Source organism: Onychostoma macrolepis, chromosome 16 (genome assembly GCF_012432095.1).
Source record: "Onychostoma macrolepis isolate SWU-2019 chromosome 16, ASM1243209v1, whole genome shotgun sequence".
NCBI lineage: Eukaryota > Metazoa > Chordata > Actinopteri > Cypriniformes > Cyprinidae > Onychostoma > Onychostoma macrolepis.
Genome location: NC_081170.1, coordinates 12,838,784 through 12,866,131, shown reverse-complemented (window position 1 = coordinate 12,866,131; position 27,348 = coordinate 12,838,784). Strand labels below are relative to the sequence as shown.

At 36.8% G+C, this 27,348-nt stretch overlaps 1 protein-coding gene across 1 annotated transcript; it reads right to left on the bottom strand.

The window, feature by feature from the left end:
- Nucleotides 1-15,010: 15,010 nt before the first annotated feature.
- On the bottom strand, nucleotides 15,011-27,268 carry faxcb (failed axon connections homolog, metaxin like GST domain containing b). The gene is made up of 6 exons (XM_058746080.1): nucleotides 26,579-27,268; nucleotides 24,138-24,273; nucleotides 23,649-23,845; nucleotides 20,792-21,009; nucleotides 19,066-19,182; nucleotides 15,011-17,862 (listed from the first exon to the last, which is right to left on the bottom strand). The coding sequence occupies exons 1-6, from the start codon at nucleotides 26,836-26,838 to the stop codon at nucleotides 17,558-17,560; spliced, it is 1,233 nt and encodes a 410-aa protein (XP_058602063.1). The 5' UTR covers nucleotides 26,839-27,268; the 3' UTR covers nucleotides 15,011-17,557.
- Nucleotides 27,269-27,348: the final 80 nt, after the last annotated feature.

The window sequence follows — 27,348 nt, the reverse complement described above, 5'->3', positions numbered from 1 at the left end:
TGAATTGGTTGGATTACTAAAGGTTGCAAAGGTTTTAGTCAATGCTGATCCATTATCATTTTTTGAAACTTTTTTTTTTTTTTACTTAAGACGCAAAAGACAAAACCCACTTATATCAGCTCCTTTCTATGCATCTCACTCTGATTCATCCCCCTCAAGTTTGTGTTTAGTAATGATGCCTGCTTATTTCCGTACACACTTGTGTTTGCACACACACACACACCCAGCCCATTGGCTCCAGGTGAGAGCATTACAATTCACATAGATTAGAATACATTTGCCACCTTGCCAGGTGTTCTCAAACGCAGGCCTATCACCATGGCAAATCGCTCGGCAGCCGCGCAACTCAATGACACTTCACATTCAAATCAAAAGCAGTTACTCCAGCTCTCTTTGGCATGATAGTCTTTTGAACAGGAGCAAGAGTAGGGGGAGGAACCTGTGGCTATAACAACATTATCTGAATTAGAATGGCTTTGATCGTTAACAATGGACGGCGAAACACTTGAAATAAAGAGCTTTTGTAAATCCAGTGCCTCAAAACTGGGTATGACTCAACGTAGCGCAATGGCTTTCCTTTGAGTTAAACTAACATGTACCGCTCACACGTGTGTGAATACGAACATTTTAACTTCAGAACATGAGAGCACATATGAATTATTCATTTTTAACACTTTCTGTTTTTGATCCCTCTCAGCCAAAATGATACACACCTGTTTTGTTTTGGTCCTTTTAAAATCCCTAGTGGCATTCAAAAGGCATATTCATTGCTTTTTCATGAAGATCATACCTGCCGCTAATTGTAACCGTAAACACGGCTCATAATTATTCACATTTAATATCCATTTTCAGCTTATCGAAATGATATTTGATTACCCCCACATATCTTGCAATTGACTTCATTTAGAAAGGTCGACTATTTGCACCGGCCAGGGAGTGATTTAAATGTTTCATGATGATTACCAAAGTTATTCGCCTTTTGTCTAAATGACAGAATCTGCAAATATAATTAGCACGGGTGGAAATGCAGGGAGATAGTGGTGTTGGCTGTCATCACGTCCTCCTATTGTTACAGCGCTGTGTCCTCCAGCTGAACTTCACTACACTGAGTTTAATTGGTTTCAGGAACTCTGCTTTGAGGAAGTCATAACCTTGATCTTCCCCCGGATAAGAGATTCCTTTTTTCGCCATCAAATGCATGCAAATTTCAGGCTCAGCCTGGGAGAATTGTAAACAGACAAACATTGTTTTATTCCATTGTGATTCTGATTAGAGAGAAATAATTAATCACAGTGTTTTAGTGGCCCAGAGACAAGAGGTGCACTGATCTAATGGCAGAGACTGACACAAGCTACTGCAGCTATAAGAACAACTGATGAGAAATGGCCATTGATGTCCTTAACTTGGAACTTCACTTAACGACAGAGGAAGAACAAGGACTTTTTTTCTTCCTATATATGTGTATGTATACTTCATTTACTGTGTGTACGGTCAGACTGAGAGTCCAAACTGATAAGCATATCACAAAAATGCACAAATAATCCACAAGACTCCAGTCCATAAATGAATGTGTTGTGAAGTGGAACGCTTGATGTTTATAAGAAACAAATCCATCATTAAGGCATTTAACTTTAAACTGTTGATTCTGTTGATTACTTCACAAGATGTTAGTTAATGGATTGGAGTTGTGTTCTGACGGCACCCAATCACTGCAGAGGGTCCATCGGTGAGCAAGTGATGCAATGCTTAATTTCTCCAAATCTGTTCCAAAGAAGAAAAACCCATCTACATCTTGGATGGCCTGAGGGTATGTAAATTTTCAATAAATTTAGATTTTTAGGTTAACTATTCCTTTAAATACTTATTATGGCTTTAAGTGGCACTGTTTTGACATATAAAACCTTATAATATACCGACAACCACCATAAAAACACAGTGGTAAAGAGATGAATCAAAGTTCATCACAAGCTGCTAAATGCAAATATATAGAAGGTGCACAGAGGTTCATATAAATACAAAACACCATTGTGGCAACACATGACACTAATATAATGCAATAGACATTATTTTAACAACATAATATGTAACATTATTTAAATTTAAATCTTAAATTTGATATTTAAATGTTCTTTTTTCACCGTATATAGTGAACTTACTGTTCGCCATCTTTTACAGACACCTAACACATAGCTGTCTTTAAAGTTAGGACTGCATTTTAGGCATCGATTGTCAAAAAAAAAAATTGTTTTCTGTAAGGCAAAGAATATGGGAATAAACAGTGGACAGGTTACCTAGACACTGAATAGCTATTTCATTCTGCAGTCTTGGCACGCAAAACCTTTTCTGAGAGCACTTATCTCACTATTCCTCAAAGGTACAGAGATCAAATCCCTGCGTCCTTCACACCTGCCTCGTTCTTTCTCAGTCAATACCAACTCGAACGCTCTCTTGAGAAAAGCTTTAAAACTTACAATTTTCAAAAAGAACAATCTTGGAGACAGACAAATATATGATTGGTAGAAATAATAGACACATGTGAAACATGTACTCCTCTCCCACTTTCACAGAGAGAAAAAGATTTAACCAAAAAGAGAAAAGAAAGGCAAGATATATTGCAATAAATTATATTTTTGTGACACTTGCAGCTTAAAAATTAAGGGTTTTGTTGTATATAATAATGATTTCGAAGAAATCAACTTTAATGCTGAATTAAAAGCTTAGTCTTTCAAATCAGTATCAAACAATTTGACTAAATCACACTTTTGCAAAAGATAGGAAATAAGGGTGCTGTTGCAAGCATTGACATTAATACCATTCAAAATTTTAGGGCTGGTAAGATTTTTTAAATTGAAAGAAGATTCTTATTCTCACCAAGGCTGAATTTATTTGATTAAAAATAAAAACAATAATATTGTGAAATATTTGTACAATTTAGAATAACAGTTTTCTATTTTCACATATTTTCAAATTCCTGTTTGTATTCCTGTGATAAGCAAAGCTGATATTTTTTTAGCAACCATTACCCCAGTCTTCAGTCATATGATCATCCAGAAATAATACTAATATGCTGATTTGATGATTAAGAAAAAAAATCTTATTATTATCTAATATGTCAAAAACAGTTGTGCTGCTTAATATTCTTACCTAAAGTGTGATGCATTTTTTATTTATTTTTTTTAGGATCCTTTGATGAATAGATCATTCAGAAGAATAGCATTTTTCTGAAACAGAACATTTTTGTATAAAAGTTAAAATAATAGTAATTTCAAAACAAAATCTTACTGACCTTGGTATAGTGTATGTCATCAAAAACACTTTTTAATATTCTGTGTATAAAAATCAACACTTCCTCAGGTAAATATACAAGTCGATATATTTTAATTAATTAACACTGTTAAAACAGTTACTTCTATGAAAACGGCATTATTGTAAAATGAACACTCCAGGTGTTATACTATTAGAAATAATTACTATCAGCCCCTTGCGGCGTTGCATCCCAAACACTCGCGGTATTTAAAATTAATTTTAGTCATTATTATTATATATTCATACTATTTAGTCTTGATATTCAAAAATATGTATTATATATATCTGACTGTTCTTACAACACTATAAAATCCCAATTCATCCACTGCACGAGCCTTTCCCTTTCCACCCCACTGCTGCCAAGCATCTCCCTCTGCGAGCGTGACACACTCCCATGGAATGTATTCAAATATTTTGACATTTTGCCTTTCCTTACTTCCAGAGCAGAAATGATTTGTGACAGATGGAGAAGGGCTCTGTCTGATGAGCTCCCTCCAACACCACGGGCACCTCTCTCCTCCTCGGTGTGCTCTCTCCGTTCGTTCCTTCTCTGTCTCTCTCTCCTGTCATGTGTGGTGGCCTGTCTCTTTCCACAGCTGCCCCAGGTGCATCCTCCCTCAGTGATAAACACACAAAAGGGAGACTCCATCAAAAAGTTGAGACAAGAACATGTTGCCGTTACCTCGAGCCGTTCTGGTCTGATGGTCCGAGAACACTTACACAGCCAGTGCCAATGGCTTGTGACGGAGGCAGCCTGAACACAAAGCTAAAAGATGTAAAGTTCGACAGCAGTTTCCACAGCAGAGTTACCTGTCTTACTAAGTGTCCCATTACTATCTGTAAAGAAAGCTGATCAAAAAGACAAACTGATGGCACGACAGCATGTCTACATGACAGCTGGTGCTGTTTTATGTCTAATTTAGCCATGTTATTTAGATGTGGGTTTTTTTTCACTAGTAAAAATGAAGCGTGGAGGAATAGCTTTAATTGTCACAGTCAATGGGCTGCTTGTCTGTACTAATGCAGCAGCAGTGAGAGACGCAGGACATGCGATGTTGACACCAGAGCAGGAGTTTGAATAATGCCTCTCATTAGCCACTGAAGCGGTTCTTCTGCCTGTGTCTGTCCCCGGTCATTTTGCGCCAGCGTGATAAAAAAACAAGCCCATCGCGTCTGAAAGCTGTCATCAATCAAAGATGGATGCAGTTTACTGCTATGAAAAGGCATGAATCTCTGTTATTTTCTTAGGCACAAACATCACAACTGCTGTGTTCCAAAACCTACAGAGTTGCCTACGAAGACAAAATTTTAAGACATCGTAAACATGAAGGGTGCCTCTTAAGATGGCTTGTTTTGGCCAAATTATTAGGCAGCATTGCACACATCCTTCAGAGAGAAAGATTAGGATGAGTTAAAAGAAATGTTTATTATAAATGAGTTATTTTTTATTTTATTGTACATAAAAATAATAAAAAAAATAAATTTACTTTAAATTTAGTATTTGTGTACTGTGTATTTTACGGCCTATTAGTGCATTGTACCTTTAGTCTAGCAAAATGCTATGGCAAAAAATTTAGTAAAGTTTGTTTCATATTTTGTTAGATTTTTAAATGTTTTTGAAAGAACCCAGCTAACAAAAATGTTCCAAAAATGTTTTGCAAACGTTCCAGCCAAATATATATTAATAATATATATTAATAATATATATATATATATATATATATATATATATATATATATATATATATATATATATATATATATATATATATATATATATTTATTTGAATGTTTTCAATGTTCTCTCAACATTCAAAACCTCAAGTTAAAAAATAAAAAAAAATAAAAATCTCATTTATATGAAAGTTAAGGGAACATTCCGTTTTATAATTTAGCAAACATTTTATGTTCTATGAATGTTCTGAAACAAGTAGTAAGATTTTTTTTTTTAGTTGGACTTCCAAGTAAAACTTTTCAGAAAAAAAGTTCCATAAATAGCGTTTTTATGTTAATGTTTTGAGAACGTTATTAAAGACCAGATAACTTTTTCAACTATTTCAATATATTTTAAAATGAATGAATTCCTAAATTTTCAGCAGCCATTACTCCAATCTTCAGTGTCACATGATCCTTCAAAAATCTTTCTGATATGCTGATTTGGTGCTCAAGTAATATTTCTTGTTATTATCAATGTTGAAAACAGTGGCTTAATGTTTTTGTAACATTTTTTTCTCCCAGGATTCTTTGGTGAATAGAAAGTTCAGTGCCAATTATTTGAAATAGAAATCTTTTGTAACATTCTTGCTCAATAAAAGTGTTACTGACCCCAAACTTTTTAAACAATATAGGCAGCTAAAAAGGTTTTGGAACAAAGCTAACAACTCTAAGAACTGTCACAGGATCAGCTTTCATGACAGATACTTTTTCTTCCATACTGTAAAAAGATGCTCAGCAATCAGTCACATTTGGAAAACAAGAACTGTATATATATATATATATATAATAATTTATGAAGCAATTTCCTTCCAAAAAAAGACAGATAAGACAAGCAAAAAACAGAGAAAGGGAATCTTGTAAGGCAGGATCCATCTGTGCTTCGAGTCGTTGATTGAGTGTACGTCTGGACGTACATACTCTCAAGAGCCCACGGGGCAAATGAAACCCCAGCTACACAGCGCATCAATCAATAATACACGCAGCATATAAGACTGAGAGGGAGGCGCAGTCTGAGCACATGTGATAACAGGAGATTTCCAGCAAATGAGAACCCTGCACAGAGCTCTTCATCATCACACAATCTGCAGAATCTCCCTCCTCTGCCATCCCTCAACTCTCCCGCCACATTTTCTCTGTGTTTTGTGCGTGAGGGCTCAGTGGTTTGCACTGAAGCGGATAGACCGAATGTGTTCACAAAGTTCCTCTGACACGTTCTGTTTTCATTAGGGGTGGGATGTTTTACCCAGGTTGTGCCATCTTGGATGTGGAGGTTGTTTTGCTCCATTAACTGAGGTTTTGAGTCCAGAGCGAATGGGGGGGAAATGAAATAAACACTTTGGATACTTGCCAGTGATGGAGGTAGAAGGTCCAGCACTGAGGTTAATCTGCTTGTAGACTTCATCGGCTTCCTTTGACAGACGTCAAGCGAGGAGCTGAAGTCCTGGACTGTAATCATCTGGAGTCATTATCACTGTCTGGGGTGACCTAATACAGCACAGCACCACGGGATGAAAGAGCTTGTTTACTGATCCAGAATCAGAATAAAGAGCATTAATCACCTTAATGAAGAGCAAATCAAACCATCACAGATGATCCCATGTAACAGAATGTGCTGTTCAATTCAAACGGGCAATGTTTCAAAATGACAAATCAGTGAGAGCTGGTCATGTTGATTGATTTCCTCTATGAAACGCTAATAGATTTAGTCCTCACTGGGCAATTGCCACTCATTAACCTTCAAGCGGTTTCATTTGAGAATGTATTGCTGCCATTTTGCAGCACCACACAAAGGCAATTCAGCAGATGATAAATATCCTGACTCTTTAGTGGCAGGTCACATATCAAATGAGCACTTTGGCACTGCAAACTCTGGCTAATAGATAAACACACACACACACAGCTCACCATACACTAATAAAGAGATGAAAGTTCCAAAAGTGTGTATATTTGGACCATCTGGTGTATTGAATAGCACATGTTCGTGATGTTTCACAAGGAAGTTGTTTGGGTCCACTCTTATTTTTAGAACCAGTTTTGTCATTGAAAATGCTAATATAGTTATATATATGCACATTATTCGACAATGTTCCCTGCAGTATCACCAACATCAGCAAAGGTCAGAAAGAATTTAAAGTTTACACTCGGATAGACGTCACAATACGAAAGAAAAGATCTGTTGCTGCTTCTATGTTGTTGTGACTTTAAAGGGATGTATGAGTTTTTTTCTTCTGTTGGGCACAAAAGAAGATATTTTGAAGAATGTTGGTAACCAAACAGTTTATGACAACCATGATATAACTTTGGGGTACAATAGCTTGTAGTACTGAGGTAGTACCCTCAAAAGGACTCCTTTGTACCCTCTTTATCCTTAAAGGGTGCACATTAGTAGCTTAAAGTAAAATATGTACCCTTAAGGTAGTAATATGTCCTGGTCCAAACATATAGATTATATAGTAAGCACTACGGGAACAGGTAGTGGTGGCCAGGAAATGGGAAATGTTCTGAATTTATTCCATCTTTAGTTTTAAAAGATGTGGTACAGTCATTAGTTTTATCGCATCTTGAGAACTGCCCTATGGTATGGTCAAGTGCATCTGAGAAACACCTAAAAAAAAATTTTTTTTAAAACGTCAGATGGTTCAGAATAGAGAATAAATTATCCATTTCGGCCTAATGTTAGTGATATTCACAGAAAGTTGTATAGATGTATAGTTTTGTTATGTGCTGCTACTGCTGAGATTTTGTGATGTGATAAGTGAAATTGTATTTTTGTTCTTTTTTATTTATTTGTAAGACTGTTTGTCTTGGATTGATTTGTGGACCCCAGGAAGACTAGCAACCACTTTGTGGAAGCTAATGGGGATCCAAATAAACGATAAACAATATGTACTCTTATGAACCCTTTAGAGGGAAAGAAGGCTCAGAGATGTCCGTACTACAAGCTATTGTACCCCTAAAGTTCCACTTTTTTTTTCTGAGTGTGTAAAATACTATGGAAGTAAATGGCTACCATTAACTACTTGATGGATGGAATCATAATCTGAAGTTGAAAAAAATCTGAATCTGTTATCATACATTACGTGATTTTCTATGAAATTTGTCAACTTGTGCAGACTGTAAACCAGAGCAAGCTGTATAGTGTATTCCAGCCTTTAGCGTTTTGTGTCCATACAGTGATATTCACTGGGTACAATGTTGTTTTGAACCCCACTGACTTTCATTATATGGATAAAAATTCTTCAATTATTTTCACCTGTGATCCATAAAAGAAAGTGAATTTTAGTATTAGAAAGAAAGTTTTATTTTATGTTGCTAAATCCCATTTACACACTTCTGCTACATTTTTGTTGTAAAGTACACTGTATTTTTCACACTATGTATGTTTATGTGGACTTCAATAAGATTAACAATCATTCTGTCAAGGATTAAGGATATTACTAGCCACATTCTGGCTAAAGTTTACCAGGTTTGCTTTAGTGCGATCTCTTTACAAACACTGAACCTTCACTCCTCAGGAGAGAGAGGTGTTGCCATGGAGACCCTAAAGGTGAGTTCTGAGGGTTTGATCCGGCGCGAAGGAGCGTAACCGAAGCCATGCGCACGTTCTCTCACTTAACTGACTGACTGAGCACTCACTGAGCACTCATCTCTGACTCACACCCAAGTATAGCGTCTGTGAGCCAGGAATTCAATTAGTCACTCAAAACCCAACGATAGCCCCAGGGGGAGTCATATCTCCACCATTTAAAAGTATGATTACAAATAAACCAATAACATTTTGACTCTCCGGGAATGGACCAGTAGATTAGAAAATTCAGATTAGATCTAAGTGCCTGTAGATTCTCATTAAAACAGCACAAACTACTGAGAAACAATAGGTAATTAGGAGCCTAATGAAGCACAGCACCGTTAGCGCGACTTGACTGTGTGCCTCTCTGCTGGGACCCAGTTTTATTCTACACTTATCCTACAGCAAAGCTTCCAGCCTTTCATTTGGGCAATAAGACATATTTAATTAGATTAATGAACGTTATAAGCTCTCCGAGGAATGGCTTAGTACACAGTGACAATGCAGCAGCTTATATGTGGGGAGGAACACTTGCCGCTTCAGGGCAGACCTTTTTGGTCTCTCAGGACGGAAGTGAGAGAATTGACAGCGACGGTGCAATCTGTCTCTGAGTTACGCCAAGAATAAAGGGCGATGTACAAATCGTTTATTGCAAATTTGTGTTTGGGAATTACAGGAGAGAGTTAGGAGTCTCAAGACGTGAAACAGAACAGAAGTGGACTAAGAGAGCTGAGAGGGTTTTTCTTGAGAGTTCATAAAATCGGAGTCTGGTGTTTAGCAAGTTTGTTTAAGAGCTTATTAGTCCTTATTAGTGCTTTAGGAGAAAAGAGAAATTGGTTTATTAAAATTATTACAAAAATTTCAGACTTGAAGTGCGGCAAGGGCAGAGAATCCGGTTCATAGTCCAAACATCACATTCATGGAATCAAAACTGATCCTATTGTCTTTCCTAAAGTGATAATTCACCCAAAGATTTAAATTCTGTGATCATGTACTCACCCTCAAATTGTTCCAGACCTGCATGAGTCTCTTTCTTCTGTTGAGCACAAGATATTTTGAAGAATGTGGGTAACCAAACAGTTGAAAAAAATTCTATGGAAGTCAATGGCTACCATCAACTGTTTGGTTTCCAACATTCTTCAAAATAGCTTCTTTATGCATTCAACAGAAGGAAGAAATTCATACAGGTTTGGACCCACATGAGGGTAAATGAGTGAACGATGACAGAATTTTATTTTTGGGTGAACTGTGCCTTTAATATTCATGGTCTCATTGTGAATGATGTACAGTTTCGCTCAGTGATACATCACATTCTAGAAGTAAAATGGGTTGTAAATGACAATTCACATTTAAGGGCAAAAAGGATATTCATGAAGGCAGAAAACATGTTAAAATGACAATTGACAGATTTTGACAATGTGTTCAACAGTGATTGCCATGATAAAAGTTTGGGTCAGTGGGATTTTCATTTTGAAAGAAATTAATATCTTTATTCAGCAAAGACACATTAAACTAATCAAAAATGTATAGTGTTACAAAAAATTTTACATTTTAAATAAATGCTGTTTTTTTTTTCTATTCATCAATGAATCCTGAGAAATCAGTATTTTACAATAATTTCTTAAGCATCATGTAACACTGAAAACCGGAGTAATGGCTGCTGAAAATTAAGCTTTGCCATCATAAATATGAAGAGTTCGGATGCAAAAGCCTCTGAATGCCATCTGAAATTTTCTTTCAAAATGAGCATTTTTCGCAGGCTCCGATGTTTATGTTCAGCTATTTTCAATGAAAAGAACTTATTCATTGCCTTTAAAGTGAAATTACTGAACCTACACATAGGAGCCTGATTAAAAAAGGCTTTTGCATCTGATCTCTTCATATACATATAGTAAAAGGCTTTCTTAAAAACATTTACAAATGATTACAGACCACAAACCTTTGAATGGTAGTGTATGTATTTTTATTTACTTTGAAAATGGCCACAAGAATGTTATGATAAACAGCTTTTTTTAATCTACTAAAAATAATGCATTATCATTTTTAAACTGAATTTAAAAATGACCTTAACATTAAGAGGAATTTATACGTGGAAACACACTGTCACTGTTTGGAATGAAAAAAAGTTGGACTTTATTATTCAAACAAAACTTCATTTATTATAATGTTAATAGTGCCCTCTATAGGCTGTAGGGAGAATGGACTCTGGAGTATCAGCAATAGCAGCCTAGCCCTGCATAGGTCAACCACTACTACAACTCTTTATTTGTCAAAAATAAGATCAATAAATCAGCAGTCAGACACAACAGTGTCATACTTCAAACCACAATAAGATATAAAACTGAGGGATAAGCAATTTTTTACTATTTAAGTGAAGCTATTGACTTGTATCCACAAACAGCTGTCCACTTAAGCTCATAAGCACAACACATATTGTGGCACGTCTGCCGTCGTTGCAGCAGGTCGCCGCTTGAGTACCTGCAAGCGCGAAATAAATCTCTTACACTGCGCCGCCTTTGGGAAAACTTTCAGTATCAGTGCCCCCCAAAAAAGGCCCACGCCCAACTGATCCAACTGTTCTGTTTGCGCTCGTGTTTGTAAACAGATGAATAATTGAGCCAAGTTCAAATCCACCGTGGCAGTGGGGTGAGAGAAGAGGAGGAGGATAGACAGATGGCCTAGAGCAGATAGTCTAAAGCGCGCCGCTCCGAGCGCACACACCAAAGAACGCGGGCCGGCATTGTTCTGCCCGCCAGGGCCGTGCTGTCATGCGGCGTGCAAGCCATCCCCCCAGAGCCAAGGTCTTAGCGTGTCAGTGTCCCGGGCCCATTGTCTCTGCGTTTTTTAATTTCTGGGACGCAATCGAGTGTGACGCCAAAATGTTTACCTAGCGTGTCTGCCTCAGCCATGAAGTGAGGAAAATAATAAAAGACAGAGAAAGAAAAAAAAACATGTCCAAGGGTCTCAGCACAAAATAATCCACCGTAATGCTAGAGAGTTTAAAGAGGCTTTGCCAATATCCCTCTGTTTTCAGGAGGGAAAAAAGCGGAGGGAGAGATAAAGAGCTAGGAGAAACCATCAGGAGAGAGAGAGAAAGCTGCTAAAAACCCCTCATCCTCAATGGGATTGCTAATGATTGTTTTTAGAGAACAACAATTGTGGTATTAGGGCATAAGCAGCTGAAGATAACATCCAGGGGAAGAGGAACAGCAGCTTGGGGAAGGAGATAATGAGGGAAAAGTAGGGGATTCTGGGATGGGGCCCCGCTCTGTTGCACCGATGCCCCTCTCAGTCAGGGGGTATCAAAGTGACTCGCCCTCTCTCTTTCTCTCTTTTGAAAAAGTACCTGCTCTAATCCACCGAGACGACGGGGGTTGAAGACGTCCTTGCAGAGCAGATCTTGAAAAAGCTGGAGGTCAGAGAACACGTACTCTCAGGCAACAAACGCGAGAGCGGCTTCTCTGTCGTAATCTATTTGCGAGACAAATGGTCAGACATATGTGGGTCTTTGCGAAGAACATGATCAAGAACGTGGCACATTCGCATTCGATTCAAAACAGGAGCTTACCGCGAGCTTATCGTTTCTGGCTCTGTCCGAGGAGGCTTTGAGAAGCGATGTTGGTGGAAAGATCAGCCCACACACATACAAAACTCCCCCTGGCTCTTGTCCAGCGGGCGAGGGGTCTCGTCCAAAACAAACTGGATGCCAATGAGCAAACAAAGGCGTAATTGGGGAAGAAAACAGCGCCACCTGTTGGCATCGTAGCCCCGTCTTTATGAGCCGCACCTGAGCCTGGCTGCCAAAGACGAGAGGATCGAGGTCTTCAAGAGGGCCTGGGGAGTCACCTGGCACATGCAGCGCTGCACTCCGGGCCCGTGTGGGCCGCTTTATTCCCATCTCTCTGGATCCACAAAACACACACAAACAGGAAGACAGCGGGGGGCAGATGGAAGGGTCACTGTCTCTGCCAGGTGGCCAGGGGGCCTGAAGATGAAGCCAGATATGATTTTTCTCGTATAACACACACACACACAGAGAGAGAGAGAGAGACTGAGAACCAAAAAATATACACATAACAATTCAAAGAAATGGGCAGTGATTGTATGATATTCTTCAGATTTATGGTTATGGGCTTTGTGCATTTAATTTTATAGGACAGATTGGAGAGACAGGGAAATAGAATGGGATCAAGACATAACGCGGGCTGGATTCCAGATACCCTGATTTACGACCCTGTTTATTCCATACGGTGTGAGGGAAGTATGTTCCATATGGGGTGTGGAATATATGTGTTGACTTTCAGCTGTGTTTGTGACTTTTGCTAGAGCCAGTGTGCAAACAAGTGAACAGATGACTAAATGAATAAATGAAAGTGTATGGCAGAGAGAGTCTACATTAGTCTCTGCCATTTTCCTGGAGGCTGATTACCCGTACGACTGGCTTTCTAAACCATTCTAAACCTTTTAAACTCAAACTCAGTTGTAAAAGAATATATGTTAAATATCTATCCTCTTTTTGTGACACTTAAGACAAAGTAACTGTACATAATTACTCATTAGTATATATTTTAACGATATGTAGAAATCTTACTTTTAAGGATGCATTAAATTGAATAAAAGTGACACTAAAGACATAATGCTACAAAAGATTTACATTTCAAATAAATGCTTTTTTTTTAAATTGAGTCACTGTTTCCACATTGATAATAATAAGAAATGTAACATGAGTGCAAGATCAGCATATTACAATGATTTCTGAACTTATTTTAGTTTGTAATAATATTTTATAATATTAATGTTTTACTGTATTTTTGAATGAATAAGACTTGGTGAGCATAAGAGACTTAATTTTGAATAATATACACATCATTTGAATATATATACAATTTATATTTATTACATATTTAACTCTTTTTAAGCCATTAAATCTTGATCTGAATTGATAATATCTACTGTTGAGTTCCACAGTAAAAAGCGTTTGGACTGGCATGAGAATAGATGATGGAAGTTTTACTATAGCATTATATTTGTTACTTAATTGTTAAAAATACAAATATTTTTGGGCTCAAAAATCTGAGGGGGCACATTTAAATGCGCATAGCACTTCTGTCTGTTAGCAGGAACAAACAGGAGCTTAAAAGGGATTGGCTCCAGGGTCTGAAAGTGGAATGACCTGAAGTCTCCCTTTCGCTGGATGTTTGTCTTGGTTCTGAGCGTGTGCACAGGCTGTGCCTGCCGCTGCCATCCTCAGTCCAAAGCCACAGATGCTGCAGTGTTTGTGTGTTGACTCCGTGTAATTTGTTTGCACTAATTTGTTTTGGGGTATCAGGGGAGTTCCCTTTTTAATTTGCCTCTCTCTGTTTACCCCTCTTTGTGGAGCACTGATCTGTTAAGCAGCAGTAAGAGCGAGAAAGAGAGAGGAAGAGAGAGAGAGAGATGGGGTGTAGAAGAGCCTAAATTAAAAGAAGGTACTATGCAGATTGTTTTAAGCTCTGGCTGCCCCGTCGGGCCCAAAGGCCTTGCTCGCAGCCTGCACCTGCTCCATCCCGCGGGAACCTGGTTCCTGATCCGTGGCCCCTTTCCCTCTCCTGTCTCTCTTTCTCTTCTCTCTCTCTCTATCTCCCTCTCTCTCCCCTGCTGTTTCCTCTGCACGTCTCCAGTGCCTGGAAACGCCTTAATCAGCCCTCCTCTGCGCATGGATGGCTGCCACTCATTAGCCTGATTGAAAAGATGGTAGCTCATGCTAAACACACACGCACACACAGGTTGGAAAACATTCACACTGACTTTTTGAATATTAAAACCTATATTTAAGCAATATCGTGCGAGCAAGAGCATTGTTGTTCTGAATATCAGCACGAAAGAACATGAACATAAGTTTAATATTGAGTAACTTACTAACAGTTCAACAAAGACTGAGTACCTAAAATTTTAATCACCAGGTATTTTTGCTTCAACAAAAATACTGTTGCTCCAAATTAAGGCCAAGTAACACTCAATAGTGGTTTTGTTTGTGAAAAAGCAAGGTTTCGTACAAAATCAGTACAGTGAATGAATTAATGACTCACTAATAAAAACAAGCCATCTGTTTCGTTCCTGAATGAATCAGTGTTTTGAAGAGTGAATGATTCATTGTCTCACTCATAAACACAGTGGTTGCATCTGAAATTGTGTACTTCCGTAATGTATACCAGATGAAAAACAGTATGTGAAAAGAGTAGTATGTCCGTATTCACAGTATTCATAAAACCATAGGCAAAAATAATACCTGGATAACTTATAGTTCCGGCGAGATTCTTAAGTGCCCATCCAATGGGCCACTGATACTGGTAGGTCACATGACATTGACAAGACGAATGTAGTATGTCCGGATTACATTTGTACTATATATACACACACTCACTCACACACACACACATATTAGAAGATTTTTTAATGGCTGCAAAGTAATAACTTATTAAAAATAAATAAATAAAACTTACTCAGAGAGCATGTGATTGTGAACATAGTCACTCCTGAATGCATCAGTGTTTTAAACTAATCAGCACAGTGAATGATTCAATGTCTCATTCATTAAAACAGTCACTTCTTTACTTTCTTAAATTAATTAGTGTTGTGAACGAATTGGTACAGTGAATCATTCAACGACTCACTCATAAAAACAGCTGTTTGTTTCATTCTGGAATAAGTCAATATTTGAACTAATCGTCTGAGGTAAACTAAACTAATGCACAGAATGACAGTCTGTCTGGAACCCAACACCACAGACAAGCAGTGACACAAAAAGTCAAAAGCTCAAGAGAGCACCACTCTAGAAGTCAAATTTGAGGACCAGGACTGTTGCATAATACTTAATAAAAGCAGAAGAGGCAAACAAAAGCGTTAGACTAAATTCACAACAAAGAACATGAAAAAAACCCCAGATGCGCCTCATGCATACGTTTAAATTGTCACAGCTATTTTAATTGATGTTTTAGAGCAATCATTGTCAAACAACCACTCAGTTCAGGATAACTAAGCACTCACGAGAGGGTCTCAGTTATGCACAATATTTTATAGCTGATTCAGATAAGGTAGAATCTTGTATATATATTTATATACATCATTTTGTTTCCAAAACCGAAAATTAACTCTCTGATATGGCTTCAAGATCTAATATCAGATCTATAGCAAAACTGACATCTTATGAGAACATAATCCAGCTATGTTCCCAACACACAGACGTATCTCTAAAAGTCTATTAATAAACATACATCACAGGGTAAAATTTTATTGCGTGTTTTTGAATGTGAATTTTGCTTCAGCTGTTATTTATACTGAATCGAAAAGACCATTTTTAGCTGAGCATCTCCCGAATTTTATTTAATTTTTTTATTACTTTATATCCCAAAAATAAGTTGCAAATTAATTCATATTAACATAAAATTCAAAAGAGACTGGGTTTATGTGTATTTAACTTTAACCTTGATTCTATACAGGGGATAGATATTTGATAGAAGATTTCCACCGGTGAACTTTACACCAGCTCACACATATAGACGCACACACAAACACACATGCAGTTAAATGATGTATTACAGGTAACTACTGTATATCATACACACACACACACACACATATAACATATCTCACTGATTGTATGAACCCTGTTTTAAGTCCTCTAATGTATCAATCCATATCTTTACATTGTCCAAATTCTTTCAATAAGCTAAAATGTGCAAAACAACAATATGGAAAGTAAACAACAGAATTCTGCATAAAAGATCAAACATTATAAGGGATTTAAATAAATTCATTTAGTACACGCTTGGGTTTCAAGTAAATTCAACAGAAAGAGGGTAAACTCATCATACGGCTGTTGATCACAACAATTTTCCCTCAACTAAGGCAAATCTGCTCATTGCACTACACTTTGGAACACAAATAAAACAGACGGATAAAAAAAAAAAAAAAAAATTATGAAAAAAAGTATGATCAGACTCCAAAGCTGACCGTTTAGTGTTCACTAGAGGTTCACTGTTGTTATTAATATTTAAAACTTTCTTTTAAGGCAGAAGCTTGAACTGACTCTCGCAATGGCAATGCAAGTGGCTGCATAGGGCCCACTCGACATGTGAATGGTCACAGTGCCCTCTGGTGGGGATACGCAAACCGGTCTGTATTACAGAATTGAACAGAAAGAGACACATGGGGATGAAGAGGAAAGACTGTCACACATGTACAAATGATCGCAGTCAGGCACACAGGCATTAAGCACCATTCAGACTGATCAAGAGTCCGACACCGATGACACACACTGGAGCCCTAACTAATAAAAATGACAGAGAGGGATTCAGTTCTATTGTATTTGCCTAAATATTTGTGAAGATTGGATTCTCATTTTGTTATTTTATGTAGAACCGGGATTAAATGCTTCATAAATCCTTTTATCCATCTCCATCAATTCTATTTTATGTACTTTAGCTGATCTGGGAGCAGGAATTATTAGGTTTGAACAGGAGGGAGGAATTCACACAGATTTAGTTTCAGCTGGCACAAAGGAAATCAGTCTGTCATAAAAAGTTAAATTGTTAAGTTCGCACAAACATCCTGGAATCATGCAAGCTAGTATTTTGCTACATGATTCTGTTCTGGAGCAAATGTTCGATTAAAGTTTGAGAGAAAACAGATGTATTGAGTGGTCTGAAAAAGCATGAAATATTTGTTTCCTTGAAATGAATGCTAATAATGTGGACAAACAAACGGTTTTGAGAGGGACAGAGGCATAATGTTTTTACAGTGATGAGAATGAATGATCTTTAACATGCGTCCAACTTCCGTGGTTTAACTCTTGAGGTGTACATGTCCATGACTGCTGTCACATTGTGAACACACATTTTGTTTTTAATTCAGGTTCATCAAAGTCTAGTTTTGGAGCCACAATGCATCCAATAAAGCTCTCTTACACCAGATAAAAATCAACCTCTATTAGATTTTACCCTTGAGCTGCTGCTCCACATCCGAGCCATCTGCTTCGATGTCAGAGTCTGAGAGCGAGCGTGCGGAGTGGTCTGAGTCTTGTGAGTGTGTATTACTGTGTGACGGGAGGCTTAGATCACTTTCCTCTAAAGTGTCTGTCCTGGAAAAGAGACCAAGATCCAGCATGCAGTTGGGTGTCCCGCTGCTAGCGTCGTTGTCACTGTCGTAACAGAAGTCCTCTAAGTCTACAAACCACTCGGGCCAGAACTTCCTCCGTATGCGCTCACAGTACATGGCGAGGTTGATCAGTTCTCCTGTGCACAGATAGAAATAGTTATTCATTGTGCAGCTTGAAACCTGTCAAACATGGTGTGCTGAATGGCTGATTCTTGTTTAATTGTGTCTCCACTTAGAATAAATATAAATAAAGAATACAGCAACATACTTCTTTAGAGTATAATAATTCCCAACCACTTTTTTCAACAGGCTTGGCTCCTGAAGTATTTTTCCCCTTCATTTTACCCATAGGGATTTTTAAAAAGTCTTTGTTAAAGGTGTTGTAAGCAATGAACCAAACCAGCCAACTACAAAGGTAAAAAAAAAATGACAACTGAAAATTTTAAACTGCACAAAAACTACAAGACTTTTTACTGGATGGTTTTCACATATTTTACGATTTTTGCAAAACATGCATACATTTACAAATATTTTAGAATAAGACTGACTCTATTAAATTATTTGCAGTGATTCTCTGACTGGTGGAGATTACTTCGCAGAATAAAGGGCAGTGAAGTTTTCATTAACAATCAGTTGTCATTAAAAATCAATTGCCGTATGGATAAAATTAATGTAATTTCTTTTACTTCTGGAAACTGACTGATGATCTATTCTGCTGAGGTGGTTTGACATTGCATGTGTGACTGAACTTTAATGTGCAGAAACATAAATAAATGCCTACAATGCCATCTAGTGGACATTTAACAAACTGCCATGCCAGGGCACAAAATTGAAAGGAATAGTTCATCCAAAAAGAAAATTTAACTTTTCAAACTGGTTTAATTTTCTTTTTTCTTGGAACAAAGAAGATGATATTAGGGAGAATGTTCACACTGCGCTTTTTTGAATTTTGATGTGTGCTGTCAGGCTCCAAAAAGTACCCTAAGGTACCATAAAAGAAATCCATATGACTTGTACACTATATGCCACGTCTTCTAAAACTATATGATAGTTTTTAGACCTAATTTAAATCATTATTCAGTGAAAATAACTTTGTTCTTATTTGAGTACCAGTCCACCAGTATTGTATAGAATAGAGCCTTTTGAGTTTCATGGAAGAAATAAAGTCTCACAGCTTTGGAACAAAAATGATGACTTTTAATTTTTGGGGAACTATCCCTTTAAATAAAACAACATCTAAAATGAAGACATGTATGACTATCTTTTGTTCTCCAAATATTTCCAATTATATTAATCGCCCTATTAGGACTACAAAGCTGCAGTTGTGAGGTCTTGCTCACCTTTAATGAGCTGCTCGGGCCGTGTGCCAGGCAGCGTCCACATGGCTTGTGCAAGGTGACCAAACACCGTTGCATCCACACTGGACAGCTTGGGACCCATGATGTACTTCTTATCCCCTGACGGTGCAGAAAATAAATATTAACCCTTGGCCAAAAATAAGGACAAATAACAGACTTCTTTAGAACACACTGAAAACACAAGAAAATATTTCGATTTTCAGTTTATTCAATTACCAAATGGATAACATGAAATCAATTACGGTATCAATTATGTAAAACATTACTTGCACTAAGCCACCAAAAGTGAATATCTTAGGAACAAAATCACACTGTGTTGTGAAAGGTTCACTGTGGAAAATAAATCTTAAGCTTTTTATAAAAATAATGCAAATTGCAGTTTTATGGCCCAGAAGAAATACTATTAAACTATTGATCACATGTTTGCAGAAAGTAAGATCTGCATTTATTTGATCAAAAACAGTAAAATTGTGAAATATTATTACAATTTAAAATAAGTTCCTTTTGAATATATTTTAAATTGTAATTTATTTCTGTGATGGCAAAGCTGAATCTTCAGCAGACATTACTCCAGTCTTCAGTGTCACATGATCCTTGAGAGATCATTCTAATATGCTGAGATTGCGTGCTCAAGAAACTTTTTCACTATTTAAAAATGTTTCAGATTCTTTCATTAACAGAAAGGATTTGAAATGGATAGAAATTTGACACGCGACAATGACTTTTTTGTAATAGTGTAGTCTTTCCTGTTACTTTTGATAAACTGAATGCATACTTGCTGAATAAAAGTATTTTATTCAGTATATTATCATGTTATTATTATTTTTTTAATAACATAAAACCAAACCTTTAACAAGTGTGTATATGGCAGACTTCAGTTATCATGATACACACATAACATAAATATGATATGGGGTTTAATTTGGTTTTGTCTGTGTTTGTTTTTTTTACTCTCAAAGCCGTGAGTCCCACTGACTGCCATTATATGACTGACAGACTGCAACGGTTTGAGTTAAAAATCTTCGTTTGTGTTCTACTGAAGAAACAAAGTCACCTACATCTTGGATGCCCTGGGGGTAAGCAGATAAAAATCTAATTTTCATTTTTGGGTGAACTATCCCTTTAACAGCTACCATAGTAACTATTAATAAGCAGCAAATTAAGCGTTTACTGATGTAAAGTTGAAGTTAATGGTTTGTTAATAGCGAGAATTGGTCCTTAGAATAAAATGTGACCATAGACCACAAAACCAGTCATAAGGGTAAATGTTTTTGTTAGGATAGGACAATATTTGGCCGAGATACAACTCTTTGAAAATCTGGAATCTGAGGGTGCTAAAAAAAAAATCAAAATATTGAGAAAATAGCCTTTAAAGATGTTCAAATGAAGTTCTTTGCAATGCATATTACTAATCAAAAATGAAGTTTTGATATATTTACAGTAGGAAATTTACAAAATATCTTCACGGAACATGATCTTTACTTAATGTTTTAATGATTTTTGGCATAAAAGAAAAATCTATCATTTTGACCCATACAGTGTATTTTTGGCTATTGCTACAAACATACCCCAGCGACTTAAGACTGGTTTTGTGATCCAGGGTCACAAATGTGACCAAATATTTAATAAAGTAAATCATTATATCACATCGCAAAAACATGCTCCTGACAAAGGATCATTTTATCCCTCTATTTCTTGTCCTGCTCACCTAGAAGTGTGGCTAGTGTGCGCATGTCCTTCTCCATGAGGGTGTAAACTTCCTCCTTAGTGAAGCAGCCAATGCCATGACAGTACATCTCTCGCTTTACAATGCCACCAGTCAGCTGACACAGGATCCATTTCAGCAGGTCACTGAGGGGCCCGGGAAGGTCCAGCATCCTTTGAGTCTCTTGAACATTATCCACCCACTGACAGTAAGCAATGGTCCTGTGGTGACAGAGATCAGTGAATAAATTAAAGGTAATGATTCCTTTGCTAAAGTACAAATTTATCTATATATTTTCATGTATAAAGAGGCATTTATATTGTGTGGGAAAAATACAAAATGTCATATTATGAAGACAACACATTAATAATAATATTAATTATATTATATTATTAATTGGCTTTTATATTGTTATTTTTCTTAAGTAAGCAATGTTGCAAGGAGAGATGGGAGGAACAATTCACAAACTGCAGCGGCACAATTTTATTGATTCCCAAACTGAAGTCTTTAGAAAGCAGATATACAAAGTGCATTACAACATGCATAAAATATATTAGAACTTTACTATACTGCATATTTAACTTGCATAATACATTTATTTTGCAGCTGCTTTTATCCAAAACAACTTACAAATGAGGAAATCTTCAACAAATAATTGATCATAAACAAGCAATTCATCATAAAATGGGCTTGTTTATATTTCAGAGTTTATTATAACTGTGTGCAGCTTTAGTATCACACAAAAAACAAACTCAGTTTGGCCTTTGAGATTAAACTTTGAATTAATTCTCTGCTCTGTGATTATCTGAATCAAATTAATTAAACCCGTCTTCTAATTAACTTCTTTGCACAGTAGGCAAAGTATTAATAAAAACCATTCATCCAAAATGGCTTCAAGCGCTCTTTGGGTTCATGGCTTTGAACTCACCACTTGGAATTTACAATCAGCCTTTCATCAGGTTTAAATCAGATTCAAAGCTGCAGTGTGTAAATTCTGCACCAAAAATAACTACTAAATTCAAACACTGCATTGACCAGCATGGCATTTTCATTTGTAAGGACATAATATATGGATTCCATGAAACAGTGTTGTACGCCACATGCTTTGTTTACATTTCTGAGTCTTAATCTGATATTACTAGGTCTTTTTACTGAAATGGGTCAAGTATATTACATGAGGTTCATTTCCTGATCAAAACCCACCAGTGTCATAATCCAGATTTCCTGCCTATTTCCCAACATGACATCCATCACTCTTATTTATAGCTCAATAAATGTTCTTGCTCAGCAAGCTCTACTCTGGAGTGGACACAGATATTCAGACTCAACAATTATTCAATCAATAGCCATGTGGGATGCTATATATAGCACAGTGTAAAGCACAGTGTAAAGCATGTCTAGGCAGTGTGAAGACAGAATGCACAAGAAAAAGAATGAAACAAACAAAAAAATTGATTTTGTTTGAAGGAATATAATATTGCAAAAGAAATGAAGAGGAGATTAGGCTATAAGAAAAGATACTGGTTATACAATTGTTTTTTTCCCCCCTAGTATAATGCTTACACTTTGATACCCAATGTGTAGGATAATGTTTCAGCACAAGTCATAATTTTTTTTTTAATTTACTACCTGCACTGCAAATCTTGTCAGCAGTCTACTGCAAGCTTATCACGCATATCTTAATGATTTATGGTTACGGACTCATACAACTTTTCATTCAGTTTTATTATGCAAATAAATTGGTTGTCTGGCTATTTGTCAAGTACAGTAGAAATCTTCACGAAAAATCTGGAATAAAACAGTTTACATATATTTAAACAAAAAGATATATTCACTTAAGTATTATAAAAATCATTAAGATTATTAATAACTAAGGTCTAGTTAAAAGGAGTCGTGTTTTTACAGCTTTTGTACTGCTGGACAGGACGTAATAAAATAAGTCTAAAATATAGTTTTTTTGGTAATTATTTTTGTATATTTAGACCTTTGCTTAAAGAACTTAAAGAAACTGCTCACCCACAAATTTTGCTGAAAATATATTTACAATAAGGCCATGCAAGATGAGTAGATGAGTTTCTTTCTTCATTGAAACAGATTTGGTGAAATTTAACATTACATCACTTGCTCATCAATAGATTCTCTGCAGTGAATGGATGTCATTAGTTCAGACAGTTGAAAAGCTGCATGCTTGTAAGAAACAAATCTATTATTAAGGAATTTTAACTTGAAACTGTCACTTCTGTCCAAAATACAAGTCCATAATCCATAATAATGCTTCCTCTCCAGTGAAAAAGTCCAAACCCTGTTGGTCCTCTCACATCAAAATTCGCCGACATATTTGTTTAAAACTGTTTTGGCTTATAAACCATGCTTGGTCTGTGCATATTTCTCTCCTGATTCAGACGAGACAACTTTTCACTGGAGAAAGCAACATTAGAAAGCAATACAGAAGCAATGGTTTGAAGTTAAAATGTCTTAATGGTGAATTTGTTTCTTACACATATGCAACATCTCACTTCATAAAACATTAATTGATAAACTATATTTGTGTGGATTACTTGTGGATTACTGTGATGCGTTTATCAGTTGTTTGAACTCTTATTCTGTTGGCACCCATTCACTGCAGCTTTTACAGTTATGCTCTGATAAAAAAACAAACTCATCTATATCTTGGATGGCCTGAGGATGAGTACATTTTTAGCAAATTTTCATTTTGGAAAAACTCCCCAGCCAAATAAGCAATCTGCAGAACTCTACTGAGTTTAGTCAATAATCCGTAGATGCATATTTGATCCTCACATTTCAGCAAGGGCTCAGCAGCAGAGAAGTGACTCATTCTGACTGGCAGTGCATGACTCACCAGTAAAAGTGTTCCTCCACCATGGTGGTGATGGCCCGCGCTACTGCCTGCTCCTGGGCGCTCAGACTCTTGTTTAGGCTCACACCAAGTTTCTCCTCCAGAAAGTCAATTATAAATTCACTTCCGCACACCTGCTCATAATTATACTCAATCCAAGGCATCTTGCCCTGGGAAGAGAGGCTTCCATCAAAGTAATTCTGCAAAAAAGGAAGCATATTGAGGGTGAAAGATGTAAACCATAAATTTTAATATAGCAATTTATAATAATAATAATAATAATAAGTATTATTATTATAATTAATATAATAAACACTACTCCTTATTCTGGAGCATCTGGATATGAACTGAAAAAACATAATCCTATTTTCTAAGGGCTTTCATGAATTTCATTGACATTTCAACAGCAGATGGTGTGACTTCCAATAACTGCATGTAACCACTGATCAAAGGAAATGGACTCCAAAATCAAAACTGCTCCTTTATGCATACTTGATAGGGCAGATCAACCATGCGCAGATAGGTCTCCATTTTCAGGCAGAAAGGTGAAAGGCTTGGCACCCCATTTTTTGGCCTGGAGAACTGGTGAAGGATGATGGCGTCTTTAGAATCCAACTGTTGTTCTTTCCTGTAAGGAGGAGATCAACCATAGATTGTACAATCAGACAATCTGCTCAGGATTTCAACATGAACAGATATATAAAAGGTCACTCAAAATACTGATGGTTAAATATCACAGTCAGACATGTGGAACAAAACTTTTTATTTGTATTTAGTTGGCATGCATTTTGATCAAAAACTGGTATGCATTTTATCAGCATATTTTTTCTTTGGGAGAATCCATCACCCTGGCATTGAAATGCATCATGCTTTACCAGTTGAAGAACAGAAAGAAAATGGTTTTATAGGAACATTATTTAGCTTTAAAAGCAGCTATTTAGCCCCAAAATCAAGTGGAGTGCATTGGAAAAGGTCTTATAATTATGTGTATAATTATGAGGAAACAGCAGGATGTGTGTGGGAGGACAGACAGGTCTTATTTCACAAGCAGAAACTACAAGTCCAAGCCTGAGCTTTCAAAACAACACAGCTTAGTCCTATTCTGATCACACACAATTTCAAAAATTCATTCTTTTAACTCAACACATATTCTAAAAATGTGATTTGTATAACCAAACTATCCCTATCATGTGGCCTGTTGAATATTACTCTGAATCAGGGTATTTTGTGGGGGAAGGGAAACAAAATATTTAGATTTGCTGAAATCCCTTCAATACAGATCAGAAAGATTAGCACAGATTCTGAGGTGCACCAGGAGAAATCCGTCCACGTTTAGCCATCATTATTAACAAGCAATCATGATTTCTACAACAATGAATACAGATATCCAAATAATAAGTGTTTAGTAGGAAAGTGTTTAGTAGACCCTGTCAGGGCAAGGTTAATATGATACACAACAATAGAAATTTCAGTAACACTTATAACTTTTTATGTACAGTGCATTATAAAGGTATTCATAATGTATGTCATAATGCATTGTAATATTTGAAGATTCCTTTTATATATATATATATATATATATTTTTTTTTTTTTTTTTTATTGGTTGTTTATCATGTTTTAAAGCAATATACTTTCTATTAAGAAAGTTTCTAAAATATTAGAAAATATATTGGAAAGAAAAACACATGTAAAAAATGTTTACAAAGTATAATGCATCAAAACACATGAGAAACAGCCAATTTCAGATGTAACAAGGTATCTGCAAATATATTTTAATGCAATTTAACTAAGGTTAAGAAAACATATAATGCATTACAACATACATTATGAATACCTTTATAATGCCTTATACAAGTGTTACAGAAATTTCCTTTGCATAATGATTACATAACTCCACCTGTGGCTTTGTAATAAACCATGATAGTAAAGTTAAGACACTCAAGACAAAATTAAGATCACAAAAGCTTTCCATGTATTTATTTGTTTGTTTGGGTGCTATGTAATATTTAGAGTTAACATACTGTCACAGTTTATTATGCAGGCCAAAACAACAAACTCTGGACCTATTTTCCCCAATTAATATAAAAAGGCCATTCAGATCTATAAGGATGCCACTCACCCTCTCAGATATGCATTTCAGATGATTTCATATGGCTCTAAAATAAACATTCTGATGCCCTATGTCTATTTATGTCTAATGTTTTTTTGTTTTGTTTTTTACGCCAAAATCAAAGACTAATCTATATTCTACGGCAAACTGAATAAAGTATAAAGAATCAGTATAATCCGAATGCTGCAGAGCTCAATACTCAAACATGACGCTGTCCACTGCCTGCGGTGCTGAAATCCTTCAGTCAAGTATTGTATGAGGATCAGAACGTCTGTTTCCACATTAAAACAGGCAACAGCTCAAAACAATTACTAAAACGGAAGTGATTTAGTACTTTTGACAGCATTACAGCCCCCTCCCTTGAATTTTTATTAGGTAATGGCCTGCAGATGAGCCAAGAAAGGTCGCTTGTACAACACAACTCAAGGACATCGTGATCTAGCGAGGTAAACAGTCAAGATCACGTGCCGCATAATAGGACAGAAAACGCACTTATCAAAGTACTTTTGTTCAGCTCGAATGTAAACAAGGGCAATTCCGGCAGGGTACTGATGACAGGGCGTTTTCATGTGCTCCCGTGCGGCCAAACACCGCATGTGCATGTCATTTTGAAAACGTGACTTGATGCAGCCCAGCGGACACGCGAGCCCAGGGAAAACACGAGAACCTCACTGCCACTGGCATTGCCAAGCGGACTGATATTTACACCTTTCCCTAGAGAGGTTCAAACGTATAATGCACGTGTTATGACATATTGTAAACTATAACAGTAGGTCATTTCATATATCATCTGACATCAGCACAGCAGGCCACAGCACTGACCTGATGGAGAGCAGCTCGTGCAGAAGATACGCAGCCGCAGCCAGCAGGGCACCTCCGGTGATGTAAAGCGTCTTCCTCCACCAGGAATCCGATACCAATCCCGACATGATCCCGCCGAAATCCTGCACAGGGACGGCTACTATGTACCCGTAAAATAAGTGACGCTCATCAGAGCCACACAAGCCGAGGGACGGGCTCTGATTCCGGCCAAGATCAACCACGAACGAGCGGGAGGAGGCGAAACCCGCGACCCAGTACATTCTCTCTCTCCCCCCGCTTCCTCCAACGAATCCAGCGCCACTTCATTTATCCATATAAATACGGACAAATGTTACATGGTTGTGTGTTATGTCGGTCTCGTAAAGCAAAAGAAAAGCATTTTTACGGGATTTGGCTCCCGCGCGCAGCTCCGCATCCTCCTTTGTTGCTGTGCTGGAGCTGAGTGACGTCACGACGCATCACACAGGGAAGCTAGGCAAATAAAACACATTCAGGTTTTTTATTAAACTACAGACGCAGACCTAAACATATTTTGAAGGACATCTTGGTTTGCAGAGATTAATAGCGTCCGTTTCGTTTTTCTTCAGTGGTGTATATCACGATAAAGTATACTGACAGATATATATTAGTTCAGTGTAATGTATACACACACACACACACACACACACACAGTGCATGCATATACATTATGAATACGTATGTATAAAATTCGTAAATGTGATGAATCTGTAGAAAATAATACATTGAAACAGTTGTCAATTTATAATAAA